Here is a 19,210-nt window from a genome sequence, read left to right as displayed (position 1 = left end):
CTCAATGAGCTTCCCCTCCTCTCACAGGAGGGAAACAGGAGTTTCCCAATGGGAGTCACAGTGTATGTGCCCAAGTCACCTCCCAGAGAAGCCCATGGGCCACCTGGTGGGCCAGCTCAGAACAAGTGCCTGGGAAAGCCTGGGAAAGTCAGGAGGGATGGCATGGGACAGCCCTGGAATTGGCAGGGATCACTCTCAGGGTGCAGATCTGATGTAGGATTCCTCACCTACCAACTGTCTCCTTGAGAAAAGACACCCAGGTCTCAAGGGTCCTCAAACCATCCTTTGTACACAGAGAAGTGGCAAACACTGCCCACGGGTTGGAGAAACAGGAGGCTTTCACTGGGAAGGAAAAGAATCCCTCTCTGCTGAAGAGTTCTGCAGGCAGGGCTCTTTGCACCAAGGATGGATTTCTCCTGTGGCCTGTGGGACTGCCTGACCCTCAACCCTAAAGTGCCCAGAGGAGCACTGAGAAAAGCACAGGCTCTGCAGCTGGACGGCCTCCTCTTCCCAGGCTGGGCAGTCAGGCATTCTGCACAGAAAAAGCTCAGAGTCTGTCTGTAAGAAATGCACAGGCACCGTTCCTTCTGGAGAACTAACAATACCCCAGGATTCTCAGAGATTTCTATGGGAGTTTTTAATACTTGTGGTGGCCTTTCAGCTCCTCAGCCAGCACCAACCAGGAAATGAAGTTTACTCCATGTCCTAACCCAGACACCTCCTGCCTCATGGGTTCCTTTGGAATTATCTACTGGAAGGGGTGGGAACTTCCCTGTTCTTGGGAATCAGTAGGAAAGCACCAATGAAGAAAGGAATTGCAGCTTCACCAGGACAAGCCCCTCACCAAGGCCCCATGCTGTCCCCTCACAGGCTGCAGGCCAGCTGGGAGCTGTCTGACAGGTTCTCCAGGTTGTCCACCAGAGTGATGATGGCTTCTATTTTTTCTTCTGGAAGCACGTGGGAGGCGTTGGATCGAAACTTCTTCAGGAGCGACTCTTTGCTCAGGGGCTTCCTCCAGTGCCCGTAAAAAGTGTCACATTTGCCCGTCAGGACGTCCCCACTGTGCAGGAGCAGGGCCACCTCTCCGTACATCTTGTCAAAGTTGGCCACGTTGTCTTCAGGGTGCTCCACCACCACCTTGTCCAGCAGCTCCCTGAGCTCCTGCCGGTGGATGCTGCTCTCAGAGAAGGAGCCCAGGCCCACCTCGCCGTCCAGCAGGGCAGCACAGGCGTTGAACTGGAAGGAGTGCCTGGCCTGGTGCTCCGAGCTGGGGAAAGGCCGGTTGATGTACTTGGACACCGGGATCTTCAACATAATGGTGCGGATCAGAGACGGCGAGAAGGACCCCGCGTAGTTGATGAAGAGGTTCCGGACGGACAAGGCAGCATCCACCACCCAGTGCATGCCCAGGTGGGCTGGGAATCGCTTGAAGGCAATGTCCTGCTTTTCCAGGAGGAACTCGTGGTGCTCGCCGGGCGCGGACAGCGGCTTGGGCTGGTAGACGCTGTAGAAGGCGCTGAAGCCCGAGCAGCCCGGGATGTCATCCAGGATCAAGGGGTTGGCCTCCATCCCTCGGCCCGCCAGCAGAGCGGCCTCCAAGCCCAGGCGGGTGGCGTTGCCCACGTGCAGCGGCTTGGCCTGGGTGGCAGCGTTGGCCATGGGCGCCCCGGCCAGGGAGGCGGCGATGCCCAGGGCGTGGCAGCACTGGGCCGAGCTGAGCGACAGCAGCTTGGCCGTGGCAGCGGCGCTGCCCAGGGTGCCCACCACCGAGGGAGGGTGGAACCTGCAGGGGGATGGCAGGAATGAGCAGCCCTGGCTGCCTGGCACGGGGAACACCAAAGGACCCTCCCACGGAAAAATTAATGGAAGTGAGGGGCCCATCAGCCAGACGAACTCCCTCGTGGCTTTGGTGAGGGTGCGATTCACCTGACTCAGAATTTAACCATAAATTTTAGCTAATAAATTAACTTTAAAATCAGAGTTTTACTGCATTTTAGTTTAACTCTAAATTTAGAGTTAATTAACATAAATTTAGTCTAAAAATGGATTTTCTCCTTGAAACCTCCTCAGATACACCAAGGTGAGCTCAGCATCTCCAAAGAGCAATTTGAACTTTCTCAAGGGGTTGCCATGGCTTGTGTCCACACAGGCAAACTTTCTATCCCTCAGACAAATAATTCAGGCTCAACCACACCCAAGGGAACAGTTCCTGGTTGATTCCATTGTTGGATCACACCAGGGCACTGCTGGAGGCAGCAGTTGGCCCAGGGGCCGTGCCCACCACCAAACTCTGCTTGATTCTGGGATCCTGCCCTGGCTGGGTCAGGCGATGGCACTGCAGACTCCCTGGGAGTCCACCTGAGGGTTATTTTTGAGGCAAAATCACTGGAAATTCCCAAATAAATGCATGGTACAATCACCTCTGGCATTTGGCCCTCAGTAAGGCTTTACCCTGGGGCAAAGCTAAATCAAACTGGACTTAAACTTGCCCTAACCTAAACGAACATTTTAAAGCCCAGACTCACCAACCCTCTTCATGCTCGGCAAAGAACAGGAGCTTTACCTTTTGGGAATGTCGTGAGCCTCAGTGGAGAAGTGCATGAGCCTCCCTTGCACTTCCAGGCCCACGTTGAAGGCCAGCAGGAAATCCAGGCCATTGGGTTTGGTGTTCGGAGGGAGCATCTGGGAAGCTGCCAAGAGAGCTGGCAGGATGGCCCCGGAGGGGTGAGTGGCAGGGTGCCAGGTGTCATCAAAATCCATGGAATGAGTCTGCCAAGGAAACAGAGATGGGAATGTGCTGGCTGGATGTTGAGGGAATGAGGGCTCCCTGCTGATATTCCTGAGGAAATTCTGCCAAAGCCTCCACTCAGTGTCCCCACGGGGTCGTTTGGCTCCTCTAAGGGCCAGGAGATTCCAGGCTTTTGTCCCCCATCAGTGACCTCTCTGTTTCCTGGAATGCTAATTCCTGGCACCACAGATTCCCCTGGGAGAGCCAGGAACACAGATTCCCCCTGGAAAAACCAGGAAAACAGATTCCCCACGAAGAGCTGGGAGCACAGATTCCCCTGGAAGGGCCAGGAGCACAAATCCCCTTTGGAAGATCTGGGAGCACAAACCCCCCTTGGAAAAGCCAGGAGCACAGATCCCCCTCGGAAAATCCAGGAGCACAAACCCCCCTTGGAAAAGCCAGGAGCACAGATCCCCCTTGGAAAATCCGGGAGCACAGATCCCCTGGGAAGATCCAGCCTCACCGCCACGCCGTTGGTGAAGGCAGCCAGTGTTGGGGAGAGCTTCACCCCCGGCTTTCCATAGACTGAGCTCACGGCCACGGAGGAGTACAGCTCCTGTGGGAAGGAGGGAATGTCAGGAGAGCCCTGGAGGTGATGCCACAGGTTTTAGCTTTTATGTATTTCAGAGTCTGTACTGCTTTAGTGTGTGGGTCTGGGCTCCATAGGATGGGATGGTGATCTCTCTGCACAGAGCAGGGAGACAAAACAATTCCTGCTCTAGCTGGGGGCCAAGGACAAATGATCCAAATCTCAGGCCCAAGAGCGCAAACAACGTGGGCTGAAGAGAGAAAAGCAGGAAAGGTGGGACTTCATAGGCTTGGGCTGTAGTTGGGCAATTGACTCCAGTGTGCTGGTAGACCAAGTCTTATAGAGGTGTGGGACCCCGTAACCACACATCTATAAGCCTGACCCCCATGGCGGAGATTTTTGTGACTGTTTTGGGTTCACCTGGGGTGTAGCCCTGGCTGGGCTCTTGTGCAGCCCAAGGCAGATACACTGAGGCCTTTTAATAAATCCCTACTTTATTCTTAACTCCATCTAATCTCTGTTCTAGGTCAGCCTTCACAAGGCACCAGAGGGAGTGGGGATTGTACCGGCCACAGCAGCCACTGGGATCAGCCCCAGAGGCGGTGGTGGCAGTGGCAGTGGTGGTGGCAGTCACAGTGGAAGTGGCTGTGGCAGTGATGGTGGCAGTAGCAGTGGCAGTGGTGGTGGCAGTGGCAGTGGTAGTGGCAGTGGCAGTGGCAATAGCAATCAATGGCAGCAGCAGTGGCAGTGGCAGCAGCAGTGGCAGTAGCAGGGGCGGTGGCAGTGGCAGTGGCAGTTGCAGAGGCAGTGGCAATAGCAATCAATGGCAGCAGCAGTGGCAGTGGCGGTGGCAGTGGCAGTGGCAATAGCAATCAATGGCAGCAGCAGTGGCAGTGGCGGTGGCAGTGGCAGTGGCAATAGCAATCAATGGCAGTGGCAGTGGCGGTGGCAATAGCAATCAATGGCAGTGGCAATGGCAGTGGCAGTGGCAGTGGCAATAGCAATCAATGGCAGTGGCAGTGGTGGTGGCAGTGGCAGTGGCAATAGCAATCAGTGGCAGTGGCAGTGGCAGTGGCAGTGGCAGTGGCAGTGGCAGTGGCAGTGGCAGTGGCAGTGGCAGTGGCGGTGGCAGTGGCAATAGCAATCAATGGCAGTGGCAGTGGCAGTGGTGGTGGCAGTGGCAGTGGCAATAGCAATCAGTGGCAGTGGCAGTGGCAGTGGCAGTGGCAGTGGCAGTGGCAGTGGCAGTGGCGGTGGCAGTGGCAGTGGCAGTGGCGGTGGCAGTGGCAATAGCAATCAATGGCAGTGGCAATAGCAATCAATGGCAGTGGCAGTGGCAGTGGCAATAGCAATCAGTGGCAGTGGCAGTGGCAGTGGCAGTGGCAGTGGCAGTGGCGGTGGCAGTGGCAGTGGCAGTGGCGGTGGCAGTGGCAATAGCAATCAATGGCAGTGGCAGTGGCAGTGGCAGTGGCAGTGGCAGTGGCAGTGGCGGTGGCAGTGGCAGTGGCAGTGGCGGTGGCAGTGGCAATAGCAATCAATGGCAGTGGCAGTGGCAGTGGCAGTGGCAGTGGCAATAGCAATCAATGGCAGTGGCAATAGCAATCAATGGCAGTGGCAGTGGCAGTGGCAATAGCAATCAATGGCAGTGGCGGTGGCAGTGGCGGTGGCAGTGGCGGGGCTGTCCCTACCCGGCAGTAGCGCAGGGCGATGTCAAAGACGCGCGTGGTGCTGCCCACGAGCCCCACGCCGATGCTGTCCAGGATCATCCTCTTGCTGCGCTGCCGCACGGTCGGGGACAGGTGCTCGGGCCGCGCGGCGCGGATGAACGAGGCGAAGCTGCTGGTCACCGTGTCCTCGGGAGCGCTCCGGGCCGCCACTGCAGCGCCAGGACACAGGGAGGGGACAAGGACAGCAGTGAGCCCTGCGCTGGCGGCCGCAGCTCTGCGCCCCCGGTGTCACCGGGCCCAGGCAGCTGCACCTGCCCGAGGCAGGCGGGTGGGTCTGGGGAGCCCTGCAAGGGCAGGGAGCTGGAATTCATCATCCCCATGGCTCCCTTCCAACTTGGGGTACTCTCTGATTCCATAGGATCTATACATTATTCCACAGATGGGGCGGCTTCCAGAAGGTTCAGGTGAAGAAACTTCAGAGCTCAGCCCCATCCCCTCACCTTGGGGTTCCAACAACCATTTTTTGGGAGGGATCAACACAAATTATGTCACTTTATCCAGAGGAAAGCCAAACACGAATGGACCACAAAAATCTAAAATTTCCATAATTTTTTGGAAAGCAGGACTAGACTCAAAGCCTGGATTTATCCAGGTGTTTTCATCCTAAAAGACACTGAAGTGTCTTGACTCAGCCACCAAAGCTCTTAAGCCATATGTACTCCAAAGGATGGTATCCATTAAAAGTATGTTAAAATTCTATGGAAAATACCTAGTTTGTGTCTATTGTATGTTTTAATTTCAGTGACAAATTGCCTTGTTTAGATTATATATATATATAAAGTTAATTTTATATATTTTTATAATTCATATAGTAGTTTATAAAATTATTAATAATTCTATTAATAGAATACAGAATATAATTAATATAATTATATTTATAACCCACAGAATTAGTATTGTTATGGCCTGTTACAATTTATACTGTTAATTTGAGAGTGCACAGGAGAGCAGGAAAAACAAAATTCCATGTGGACAACATTTGCAGGATGCCAAATCCATACATTTACTCATGGGGGGATATGGGGGTGCACAAACAGAGATAAAAGATGAACTAATGTCCAAATTTAATGAATCATGGGTGAGAAAAATTAAAAATACTTTGCTGCAAGAGGAAAGCTCATCCAGATCGGCAGGTACTCAGGAGGCTTTGGTTTTGGAGCAGCAAACATGGCAATTAATGAAATGACTGTTCTCTAATATCGCTAGTTTGGATTCATCCCGAAATGTCACATCAGTGACTCACGGAGCGCTGGCTCATGTTCGGGCTCACCTCGAGCCCAGTCTGAGGCTCCTGTAAACACAGCTGGGAATGCCATCACCGCCTGACTCACCGGGAGAACGTTCCCCTCCGGGGACCGCCTTCCTATAGGAATCCCGGCACTCAGCACTCGGGGACCGCTGTCCAGCCCAGCCCGGGTCCCCCCCGAGCATCCCCGGGTGCCCCCGCACCCTCCCGGAGCGGGAGCGGTGATGTCAGGGCTTGGAGAGGCTGCAGGAAAATCTGCTCCCATCACCCAGCACCCAGAAAAGCTGGATTGGTTCCTCCCCGGCATCAAATGCTCTTTGTCACCTCAGCAGGCAGCGGCGTTTTTAACCCTTCAGCTAAAAGCATTCCATGACTCCAGGGTTTTGCTCCTGGTGTGGCAGGACTTAATAAAAAAAATAAATTTTATATAAGACCAAATAAATCCCAGTGGATTATTACTTCTTTTGTCCTTAAGTCTCATTAAGCAACATTCCTTGCATTTCTTGTATTAATAACTCATTTTAAAATAAATTGAGACAATAGACTAAGAATATATTTTAAAATGAGTTAATAAACCTATAATAAAACTTACAATAAACCAAAAGCCCTTTTTAAAAGAAGCTAATAAACTTATAATAAACTTATACTGAACTAAGAAAACTTTTAGAAAGAAGGTAATAAACATAATAGACCAAGAACATATTTTAAGATCAGTTAATAGGCAAACTTAGACCAAGTTAAGAGATAAAATACACCAAGTGTCTACACGGCCAAGTTGTGGGTAATTTATCCAAAGGTGGGCAGTGCTGGAACCACAGAAGGAGATCCATGAATGTCTGCAGGCAATGCCCAGAGCAGGATCAGGTGTAAGTAGGAAGCAGTGACAAGTGGAGGAGTTAAGGATCTGAGCCACCCTTTCAACACCTCACATTTGTGGTCAAAGAATTTGGAAAGTCTGGTTCTAAACCAGTTTAAGATCTGGTTTAGCACAGGACTAACAATCCACATTTTTACTCCTTGCTGCTTTTCTCCTGGTCCTTTATCCCCGAGGGCAAGAAGAAACACAGGACCCCCAAACATTTGGAAGCTTTGCCTTCCAAGAATTTGAGGATTTCTCTTCTCAGCCCAGCCCTTCTTTTCCTGCAATTATTTAGGGATGCCCGCTTGGAAAGGATGGGGAACGCTGAGAGATACAAACCATGGGCAGCAGTTTTGTGGACTTGCCGAGAGCTTGCCAAGAACTTCTGGGATTTCTAGAGGAGAGACACAGAGAGGGAATTTGTCACTGGAGGTGCTGGAAGGTTTCTCAGAGCAGTTTTCCTGGTTGTGCCTCTCATCGTGAGACACTTACAGATCAAACGAGCACGTAAAAGTAGCGACATATTTAAAGGAGGGAAAAAAATATTTTCCAAAGCTGCGTCCAGCAGGGATGCCAAGAACATCCAGGGAAATAAAGCCACACAGCTGAAGGGGCAGCAGAGCCTTTGCAGCCCTGCCACGAGATCCTGCAGCGAGTGGGACCAGCTCAGAGTGGGCACAGGGAGCAGAACCCACGGAGCACACCCCAACAACAACAACCCCCACGTGGCACGGTCCAGGGGATGTTTGGGACTCGTGAAAGGAGCAGGATGGCAGGAAAAGGTCAGTAGCTGAATTAAGTGACTGTGAAAACCATTGGAATTTGTTAATTTTGGGGCAGGTTCCCGTTTAGTGCCACGATCGGCTGGACCAGCAGAGGAACCGCCCGGAAAGCGGCATTTCCTCCTTAAAGTGCAAAAGGCGAGCTCAGGGATGGGGAGGGTTTGCATGGAAGAGTTTTACCTGGAAAGTGGAGTAGACCATGCTGGTGGCTGCTTTTCCCAGTGCCTTTCCCGGCTCGGTGTGCTCGGCGCGAGGGATGGCAGAGGTGTGTGGCTGGAAGGTGCTGGTGGCAGGGCTTATATCTGCGTCCAAAAGGCAATTTGCTTTCTGTTTTGTGCAACTGAATTTCCAGGGGGATGACATCAGCCCCTGGGGAGCCAGAGGGTGGGGGGAATCCGTGAGGAGGGGTGGTTTGTCTCTGCTGGACAGAAGGTAACCCCCCCCACATACACACCCCCGGTTTCAGGAAATAAATAAAGATTTCAGACAATAACTGACAAGGTTCAAGGAAACTCCTGTCTCCAAAGTGCCACAGGTGCCAATGGGTGAAGCAACTGGCTCCAGGCTCCTCCTCCCGAGGAGGACTATAAAAGTGGGATTCACCAGGAAATGAGAGGGACAAGAGCATCCTCCCATTGAGCTGAAGTGTCACCAAAGCAGGTAAATCCCAGCTGCAGAGGCAGAAGTGAGGCAGTGGTGGTTTTCTTGGACGCTTTTCTTGAATACCTTCAGTGTCTGGGTGTTTGGCTGAGTCTTTCCCAGCTTTCCTTCTTCTCCATCTCCAGCTCTGCTGGGTCACTGAACTGGGAGTGCACCCTGGAGCTTCCAGGGAACACCGGGAGCCTTCGTTCCCAAAGCAATGTTTGGATTTTGGGGGAATGCCACGGCTCTTTGCTTTGTTCAGCAGTGGAACCTGGGACATTCATTATTTTGGGCAGAGTAACAGCCTGGAGGGACACACCTGTATTTAAAATTGGATTTTTTTACTAACCCCCATACAGACCTTTGTTGTAGCAAGGCATTCCTGGCAATTCTGTCATGGTTTGCACCAGAGGAGAGGCAGGGTTGTGATGTGAAATCCAGCTGTGTGTTGGGGCTGTGCACTGTTCATCTCGCTGTGTGTTTATCCAAAATGAATTTTGTTCTCTTTCCATGTTTATCTGGAGAGAAGCAGCATTTCCTCAGAGCTCTGTAAATGTTTGTTATCACTAACAAGGTGGGATGGAAAACTAATGGCAAGGTGCCCCTGGGGATGAGTGAAAATGGAATGGTTTGGTGTTTGCAGATGTGTCCCATGACGTGGGGAGCCTTGCTCCAGCCTCCTGGGGACGGAATGCCCGTGCCCTGGAATATTCTTGTTAATGTTGGTCATGGAGAAGCAGCAGTGGCTGTGAGATGCACAGAGAGATTCCTGCCAGCCTGACAGCCCCATGGAATTGGGATGAGATGGGAATGACCTTTCCTGGCAGGGGGTGAAGTTGCCGTGAGGACAGCAGGGAGTGAAGGAAGTGGTGTCCAGAGCCTGTCCCACGCGGCTCCGAGGTCACTGGGGACAAGAGCCAGGAGGGAGGGAAGACCTCACAGAGCATTCCTGCAATCCCCAGGGTGAGGGATGTCGGGGCAAGCAGGGAGAGGAAAGAAGGTGGAGGGGGCAGGATGAGGGAGGGTGTGGCTTTGGCTTTGCCCTGGCTGCATGAGGGATTTGAACAAGGGAAGGATCATCCCGGGCTGCCCCGTCCCTCCGGGAGATGCAGCTCTCAGGCAGCACCCCAGGCGTCCAGGTGCCTCCTCAGCACGGGGACATCTCCATCCCATGGTTCCCTGGACAGTGTCTGTGCTGCTGGTGCCCTGGGTGTGCAGAGAGCCTCTAATCCCACCTGGCTCAGAGGGATTTTCCATCTGTCCCCCTGCCTCCTGCACAGCCCCACGTTATCCCGTCGCACCACCGGGGTTCTGTGGTGCACTTGGAAAAATGGGTCCTTAGGGACAGTGACAGCACCCATGGGTGGGGTTATCCCAGGGCCAAAGCAGGGCATATTTGATCAGAAAACCCCCCTGGGGGTTCCCCTGCTGAGCCTCGTTTTTCCAGCTCAGTGCAGCCCTGGAGTTCTGGTGCTGCTGCTCCTGAGACAGCCCCGGGAGGATTTTCCTGGTTTGATGTATCCTCACCTTGCAGGAAACTGAGGCAGGGACAATGCCAGGGACATCGTGCCAAATGTCTCAGGGCAGGGATCACGAGTCTGGGTTGGTGTGCGAAGGGTGGGTGTGAGCAGTGGGTTCCTCCTTTTCCACATCTTGGGCTGGATCCTCTCACATCCTTCCCCTTTACACCTCCTTAGCCTGACAGCATGTTCTGGTGCTTGTCTTCCTCCCTTCTCCCATGCCTGCACTGGAAGAAGAGGAAAACATCCCTGTGAGTTGTGTCTCTCCTTCCCTTCCCAACCCTAGCTCTTTGTTGCAGGTCTGTTATGCAGAAAACACCAACAAAATGAGCTTTGGCAAATTAAAAACCACTACTGGAGCCAAGGAGTCACCTAGCCAGCCCATGTCCCTCCCAAATCCCAGCTCACCCTCTTCCTGGGACCCACTCCAAGCAGGGGCTCTGAGTTTGCCTTTGAGCCACTGCCTGGGCTGTTTCAGGGCAAAACATCTGGAGAAGCTTAATTTTGTGGCTCACCTCCAAGTATAACCATTTAAACCAAACTGCTTCTTTATATAGAAGTGTCATTTAAAACAATAAAAGAGACTAAATCATGGAATCCACAGGCTCAGCTCTGCCCCAGGGCACAGCATTCCTTGGGACTTTGTGAAAGGCAGTGCCTTGATGGGAAAAGGGAGAATTCCTCCCTGGGAACTAGGATTTGATGCATCTCCCTCTCTGAACCCAAAATCCCAGCCTTTAGCACAACCAAGTAATTGAATAATTCATTGTCCCCCAAGCTTTTCTTGGAGGTTTTTAGCCTTTCCTTATTTGATGAGAGTTGATGTTGCCAAAGCAGTCTGGAGCTGTCGCAGTCGATTTATCCTTCATCCGTCTTCCTTTGGGGAAGTGACATCCTTTAGAACAAATTGAGAGGAAAACACTGGGTTTTTAGCAGAACAAGAGAGTCCAGAGGGTACTGATGTTTGCAAAATGTAAATTTGGGCTGAGGATTTGTGTGATCCTGGGATTCAGGTTCGTTATTATTGCCATATTATTTTTCTCTGGGTGGTGCTCCTTCCCTCCTCCTCACTCCCCCTAACAATAGTGGAGCTTTCCTCCCTTTCCAAAGGGTTCTTTGGAATGGCTGAGAACAGAATACATCACCTTCTCCCTTTCCAGCTTTTTTAGCTCACCAAATAGTCTAAAAATACCCAAATAACAAGAACATTGCTGTTTTATTTTCATCTTTGTTTCCCAACAAAACCCTCCAGAGAGAAAACTTCAGCTCCTGGTACCCAGGAGTGCCGAGGAGTGGAAATGTGGGGGCTGCCTGCAAACAGACGAGTTCATGGGAGAAATATGAAGGGTTTGAAAATAGCCTATTTAGTCACTGGGGTTTCAAGAAAGGGATGGAGCTGGAAAATTCCATCTGGAAGGGAGACTGTGTGTGTGTGTGCGCACCGTGCCTGCCCTGTTTGTCTGCAAGAGTGGATAAGAAACGTCCTGGAACGGCTCAAAAATACCTTGTGGGTTTTGTCTGGATGTTTGTTGGTTTGTGTTGGGCTATTCATACCTCTCCATCTCCAGCAGCCTGGAGAAGAGGGGACAGCAACCATCACCACCACCTGCAGCGCTTTGGGGCACCTAAACATGTTTTTGCCAGGAATCCTGGTCGCCTAAATAGGTTGTGTGTGTTTTTTCTGGATAGGGCTGCGGAAAGTAGGCACCTCAAGTGGTGCTTTGAATGGAGCCTTTGTCTGCAGCGAGGAGCGGGGAGAACATGGAAACACCTGAGCCTGTCACCAGCCTGTCCCTGCTCGGGGCAGGGGCACGGCTCTGCAGGCTGGTCAGGTGCCATCCTGGTTCAGGGCAGATTTTGGAGAGAACCCCCAAAGGGCTCCTCTAGGAAAGCAGATTTAATTGCCCCATCCCCACAACCGGTCCAGGAGAAAATACCTCCTTGGAGAAAAGTGGAAAAAACCTGTTTATTAAACAATAAAACCTAAACAATATTAAACAATAAAAACCCTTGCTGCTGCAAAATAGATGACAAATGGAGAAAGTCCCGTTCATGTTTGCAGTTCAGCTCCCTCAGTCTTTTATCAGTCCCCCCAGTGCTGGAAATGTCGTGGGCCAGGCCCAGCCTGGTGGGCCACAGGTGCGAGCTGCTGGTGCTCTGCTGGGTGTTCAGCCCAGAGCAGGTTTAAACAGGTCCAAAAGGGAAAAAACCCACAGCCCAGGGAACTTCTTTGCCTCAGCCAGCTAAAGCTAACTAAAAGCAAAGGAGAGCTCTGTCCTGCTGTCTGTTCATCCACAGACAGTACAGTCCAGGAGCAGGAATGTGGAGGAGTGAGTGCAGTGTCTGAAAACAAACTGCACCCTTCTTCTCTCTCCCCTTCACTCTCTGGAACAAGTCTTAAAGGTGCAAAACTTCTTATTCAGCCTAAACAGAACAAGACAATTGGGGATAAAAGCATCATATAGTCAACCCAGGACAGGTGCCCGGGCCCAGCGCACAGGGCCTGGCCGGGGAGGCTGTGGGGGCGAGGCCTGACTCTGCTGGTTTGTCTGCAAGGGCCATGGCGAGTGCTGTTTCTGCTATTTTGTATTCTGCTGGTTTGTCTGCAAGGGCCATGGCCGTGCTGTTTCTGCTATTTTGTATTCTGCTGGTTTGTCTGCAAGGGCCATGGCGAGTGCTGAGGGCTTCGCCGCCGTCTTCTACAGCGAACCCGGGGTGCTGGGGCTGCTCGGCAACGTGGTCAGCGCCTTCCTCCTGTGCCTGCAGAACTTCACCGTGGCCGCCACCGGCCTCGGGCCTCGAGCAGCAGAGCAGGTCCTGGCAGGTGGGTGCTGCTGCTCAGGGTGGCACAGGTGGGGCTGAACGTCCCCTGAGCTCCTTGAGGGTCATCCCCATGGGCCAAGGGATACCGCTGGTGGGATGGTGGGGAAATGTTGGCTGTGTCCATTGTGCAGGTCGGTCTGCTCCTGGGGATGGGTGCTCCTCCCTTCCCAGCCACTGGGCCAAATATTCCAGGTGCCGTTCCCTGCTAGATCCAAACTGTCCTTGGGGCCTGCTCAGCACACTGAGCCAAGAGGCTTAGAGGCCACACAGAGAAATTTCCCATAAAGGTGGGAAGAGGGGCAGGCAGAGGCCACAGGGCTGCTCACAGGAAGGCCGTGGGACCTGCCGTGGTGTGTGCCCTAGAGCTTCCTGCAGCTCCAGCCTTTTTGTGCTTGGCTTCACACCTGACCCCTTCCTGCATCCCTCAGGCGTCCACCTCATCCTGATTGGAGGCTTTGTCCAGCTCCTGGCCGGATTTCTCGCCTTCCGCAAGTATGACCACCTTGGAGGCGCGGCCTTCCTCACCTTCTCTGCTCTGTGGAGCAGCTACGGGGCCACGAAGGTCCTGTCTGCCGCGTATCCCTCCCCAGAGAACACAACGCTCCCCTCCGGGAACGCCAGCCAGCTCCCAGCCGCCGGCACAGCCCTGCTCTCGGCCAGCCAGAGCTCCGTGGCCGGGCTGGTGGCCTACATTGCCATCTCCTTCATCCTGTCCTTCTGCTCAGCCACCGTCAACTACATCATGCCCTTCATCTTCGGGGCCATCGCGCTGGCCCTGGGCTTCGAGGCGGTCGCGCTCTTTGGGGACTGGGCCCTGGTGGTATCTGGGGTCCTGGAGCTGGGCATCGTCCTGTGTGGGCTCTACGGGGCTGTGGCTCTGCTCCTGAAGGGCATCACCCAGAGGTACGTCCTGCCCGGCTTTGGGCACCCCCTCTTCAACGTCCTGCTGCTGGGATCGGCACAGAAAAGCTCCTCGAAGGCCCTCGGGGAGGAAAAGAAGAAGAACACCAAGTACGCGGAGCCGATGGCCCTGGGGAACATCTGCGACACCGTGTCACCCTTTATATTTGCCTTTTACTTCTTTGGGTACATGAAGACATTCTGTGTGGGGGCAGCGTGGATTTCCATCATCTCCAGCTGCCAGCTGCTCTCCAGCTTCTACAGCTACCTCAGAGGGGACAGCTACCACACCACCAAGTTTGGTGTCCACAGCCTCCTCTGGCTGGTGATGTCCTGGGAGGAGTTTGTGCTCACCGCCTTCCTCGGGCTGCCCGCGGCTCAGGACAGCAGGCTGGGAATGTTTGGAGCGTGGTTCTTCCTGGCCACTGCCTGCCTGCTGTTTCTGATGTCCACCCACAAAGACACCCTGGAGATGCTGCAGAACGCCTCCTTCATCCTCCTCACCACGGCCTTCGTCCACCAGATCCCGCTGGCCAGCGCCCGGCCCTTCCTGGGGGCCGCCTGCAGCCTCTGCACCGCGCTCTCCCTGTACGCCACCTTCGCCAGCCTCATCAACTCCATCGGGGAGAAGGCTCTGATTCCCGTGGGCGCCCAGGCCGTGTCCAGCTCAGCTCTCCAGGCCATGCTGGGAGCTGTCCAGAGATGGCTCTCGAGGTCCAAGGACATCCCCAGCTGCACCAGCGCCGCCGTGCCGGACTCCTTGTTCTACATCTGCAATGGCCTGGCTGCGGCCGCTGCCGTGCAGGGCAGCACGGGTGCCCCAGGCAGGCTGCAGCTCTCCCTCCCCGCCGTGCTCATCCCGGGGGCCCTGGGGCAGCTGTTCGTGTGCCGGATCCAAGTGCGGGGCGGGAAGAGGTTCGGCTCCGTGCTCCCCTTCTGCTACGCTGCCTTCTGGGCAGCCTGGAGCTGGCTGCGCCTGGCAGGTAAAGCACAGGATGGTTCCTGGCTTAAGGGGTGTTCCCAGGGAATTTCAGATTGTTTTCTCTGATGGAATTCCTTCTTTCAGGAGAGTCAATGGCATCAGGTTTACTGATATTCCTCCTTGGAAAAAGATAATTCACCAATCACCCCAGTTTGTACTCAGTTGCCATTGCTGCAGGCACTTGGTGCACTCAGTTCCAGGAGTTCAAGTTGTGTCTTCAACTCCAATAAAAGCCAAGATTTCCCTGCAAAAACATTGTGAGACAGGGCTGGCTCTGGGCTGTTATCTCAGAATAACAGCTCAGGAGACACTTTTAGGCAGTGAAAGACTCCAGGTTCTGGATTTCTCCTTCGGGAGCCTGGAGAAGTCTATCCCAGCTGGTCACAGCCATGAAAGAAACTCTCAGAAGCTGAGCCTGGCTTTTAAAAGCTGCATTTTGCTCCAGGTGGGCAGAGTGTTCACACAGCCTCCATGCCAGGAGCTCTTAAAATGAGCACCTGTGGGGACAGTTAAAGCTGTGGCTGGGGATGTGTGGCAAGAGCTGCTGAAGTGTCCAGCCAGGTCCTGAGTATTCCAAGCTGGAGGTAAAATCCAGAGCTTTTTTTGGATAACCGTCACCAGCCCCACAGTTAATACCTCAAATTCTTTGCGTGGCAGAAGCAGCGGGTGTCGGCGAGGGAGGGTTTTTGGGAGGCCACCATCCAACAGCTGGAGCTGTGGTAATCCCAGCTGAGGCTCTGCCACTCTCCTGCCACTCTCCTGTCACGCTGCTCTTTGTGGTTTGCTCGTAACCAGATGTGCTGCTCCTGTTTCAGGCCACTTGCTGGACATCGGGGCGGGGCACACCGAGGGATTCACTGCTGGCTCCATTGCCTTTTTGGTGCTCAATGCTTTTTTAATCATTTTGGGTAAGTCTCAGAACCACGTGGGATGTTTATTGAGGGGCATCTGGGGTCAGATCATGAATCCTCCTGTGATTGCTCCGTGGTGGAGATGCACCAGTGAGGGAGGCTCAGCTCTGCCTGTCGCTCTGATTAAGCAAGAACGGAGATGTTTTGCCCACAGCCAGTAACAGAAGCTGAGCTGGGCTTAGGAGAAACAGCCCCGAGGGAATGGAAGAACATTTCAAAGAAAATAAAAGGATCAAATCAGGTGAAAGTGTTCGACGCACTGGGCCACTGGCTCCAATCCACAGCCACACTCCAGCCCAGCTGGTGTAAATCAGAACCTGCTTGGCTGCCAGAGAAGTGTTTTCCGTGTGAGCACAGTGTCCTGGCAGATCAGGGGTTTGGCAGTGTGTCCATGGAACCTGAGGGCTGAACAGACCCTGGCTGTGCCTCTTTGTTCCTCCACCGACAGGGAAATCAGAGCTGGGGCTGCTCGGTTCAATCAAACAAGCCTCAGTTGATTTAGGAACTCTTCTGCTGGTTCATGGACATTTTATGGGCCGTGCTTGATGTGGGTCCCTCTTGTTTGTGTTTCTTTCCACAGCTTCCTCTTTTAACCTGGTGCTGCTCTGCCTGACCCTGGCCATGGAGCTCTTGACCGTTTGTTTTCTGCTCTTTACACTGGAGAACCTCCCTTTGCCATTTGAAAGTGAGTTTTAGGGAAACCTGGACATTAAACCTTCACCCACACCACAGAGTGGGTCCTGGGTGGGGGTGCAGTGTGGGAAAATCAAGCAGGGTGTTCCTCTTTCCCTGGAAGTCTGGGGTGTGTGCAAGCATGACTGCAGAAGGAAACCTTTCCTCCTATCACCCCCAGGGCCTTGTGGTTCCAAATAAACCAAATACTGCTGGATCAGAGCACCTCCAGAGGTTCTGTCCAGCACTGCTTCCCAGTGGAAGTTCCTTGAGGTGTGGGATGAGCTGGATGTCCCACAGCTGTCAGTGGCTGTAGTTCTGCTGCCTTGGCTTTGCTGCAAGTGACAATTTCAGCTTTAATTCCATGGAGTGCTTTAGCAAGGGGATTAGCAGGAGCTTTTCCACCAGGACTACTGGACTACTGTCACTGCAGAATAGAATCACAGCACCGTGAAATCCAAGCGACTGAGTCCAACCATCCCCACAGCACTGACAAACCCTGCCCCCAAGTGCCCCATCCACACTGTTAAATCCCTCCAGGGTTGGGGATTCAATTACCCTTCCTGCCTCTGACTCTGGGATTTTTTCCAGTTGTGGTGCTGAGCATCCTCAGTGCCATCTGCTTCTATGGAGCCATGGCCTCTCTCACCAACTGCATGTTCGGGAAGGACCTCCTGATGATGGGACCTCCTCTGCTCACAGTAAGAGATCTTGGCATGGTGGTGTAGCTTCCTTGCTCAGAGGGGATGTTCTGAGGCCTTCAGTGCAGATTCCTGTGGAATTTCCCTTCTGCTGAATCCTTCTGTGCCGTTCAAAGTCCTGGTCACAGCACTTCTGTAGGGAGCTGTGAGCTGGAAATGAGCTCTCTTCCATTAGGAATAACATTGGAGAAAGGGCAAGGATGTTCACAAGACTCATACCTTGCTCCTGGGGAATCAGCCATTCCCAGTCTAAGAATTCCTCACAGTTTTAAAGCCATAACACTGGGAGCAGGGAGCTTACCAATTTCCCAGACTGGACAGCAAGAATTCCCCATCTTTTCTTAGCTTCCAACTCCTTCTGCCATCTGGTGTGTCTGCCTAGGGCAATTCCCCCTGTCCAGGGTGATGGATCTGCCAGCTCCAATTCCTGCTACAAAGAAGCATTTCCATCAAATCAGCATTTCATGGGAACACACTTAAAACTCCATCTTGATCTGGATTTTGGATTTCTGAACAGTTTCCTTAGGTCAGTTTGGAGAGCTGCCATTTCCCCAGGAAGCTGTGCTGGTGGGATTCATCTCCTCTAACTTAAGGCATTGGCAGTTGAAATGTCCACCCTGAGCTGCTCTCTTTCATTTTAATAATTGGAATTCATTCCCCTGCTGTGGGAGAAGCATTCCTAGAGGTGCTGCCTGTGACCTTGGACAGCCAAGGCATCATGGCACGGTGGATCCCTGCATTCAGGTGGGTGCAAAACTGCCCTGTGTTCCATATTTTTGCTTATTCACTGCCTTCTGATTCCTGGCAGGTCCAGAGCTCCAGGAAGGACAGGGAGGATGCCCTGCCCTGTGTCTGCCCCAAGTCCCACCTCACGAGTGGCCTGAGGACCATCGCGGAGCTGCTGAACACGGGGGCCGTGTGCGGGGTCCCCACAGACACCGTGTATGCCCTGGCAGCCTCCTGCAAGCACCCTCAGGCCATTGAGAAGGTCTACAGGATCAAGGTGAGAATTCAGGGATGTCTCTGCTTACCTGGCTCTGTGTCCTGTCCATGAGTTTCTGCAGAAGCAGAAAGGGAAGCCCCTGGTTTCATGTTGTCCAAGGCTCAGGAGGTTGTCCAAGGCTCAGGCAGAGTCCACGGGCAGCAACACCAGAACATCAGGGACCATTTTCTGAGCAACCCAGGGTACAGCCCCTCTGCTCCAGGCTGGAGCACTGGTAATTAGACAGCGACATCCCTGGGGATGGACAAAGCACAGCCCCAAACAGGAACAGCCACTCACAAGCGGGCCCAAACCTGTGTTTGTCCTCTGTGCCTCGCAAAGTGCTGAATCAGAATCCCAGGGCTAACATTCCCCCAGACTTTTGGAGCCATTCAGTGCTGGAACCAGCCCCAGAGTTTGCACCTTCAATCCAGCTTTTGCAGCCTGGCCCTGTCTGCTGTCCATGAGGCAATTTCCTGGCTAGCCTGGAGAAATAACCATAACAGACGATCTCAGCTGGCCCGAGCGCGAGCAGCGGCACAAAGGCCGTCTCTTCTGCGCTGCCCTGGTGCCAGTGCTGACCTTCCCTGCCGATGAGAGAATACAAACAGAATGTAAATACATGCCCAGTTCCTGAGTCATTTGGCCCCACTGAAGCTGATGTCAGTTGAGGACTGAAATGACACCGCTTTGCGAGCTTGTTTTATTTCCCCTCCATCTCCACGCTGCTTTCACACCAATCTTATTTCACCAAGCTTCTTTCAAAGCTCTGGAGGGGTGATACTGGAGATGTTGGTTCGCAGGGGGCTGAACTCTCCATCCCTTACTCCATCACAAATTGGTGTGTTTGACCTTGGTTTGCTCCAGCAGAAGTTTGGAAAAAATCAGGCCCTTGTTGTGCAACATCCCAAAAATGCTGATACTGAGTGGAACATCGCTGTCCCTGTGATGGATGTGCTTAAAGAGGGGGAATTGGAGGCATTCCAGAAGTTCCCAAGGGCAGGCTGCTGCTCTGTCTCCTCTTTAATTTGCACGTGCAGATCTGAGCTGGGGCATCCATCACAGCTCAGCATTTGTGCAGACACAGCATCTTCCTTGCCTGGAGTTCCTGCTCCATGGGAAACACAAAAACCAGGATCCCAGCAG

The 19,210-nt window shown here is 53.2% G+C and overlaps 1 protein-coding gene across 1 annotated transcript; it reads right to left on the bottom strand.

Annotated features, from left to right (window-relative positions):
* Positions 1-864: 864 nt before the first annotated feature.
* On the bottom strand, positions 865-12,709 carry LOC311157821 (cis-aconitate decarboxylase-like; the record flags this gene model as incomplete). The annotated part of the gene is made up of 5 exons (XM_084212793.1): positions 865-1,783; positions 2,564-2,769; positions 3,252-3,344; positions 5,006-5,193; positions 12,592-12,709. 5 exons carry the CDS (start codon positions 12,707-12,709, stop codon positions 865-867), a joined length of 1,524 nt encoding a protein of 507 aa, XP_084068919.1.
* Between the last annotated feature and the right edge of the window lie 6,501 nt (positions 12,710-19,210).

The sequence above is a fragment of the Fringilla coelebs genome (genome assembly GCF_963513975.1).
Source record: "Fringilla coelebs genome assembly, chromosome: 11".
Taxonomy (NCBI): Eukaryota; Metazoa; Chordata; class Aves; order Passeriformes; family Fringillidae; genus Fringilla; species Fringilla coelebs.
The sequence above is the reverse complement of the archived record's forward strand: the minus strand, read 5'-3'. Positions and strand labels throughout refer to the sequence as shown.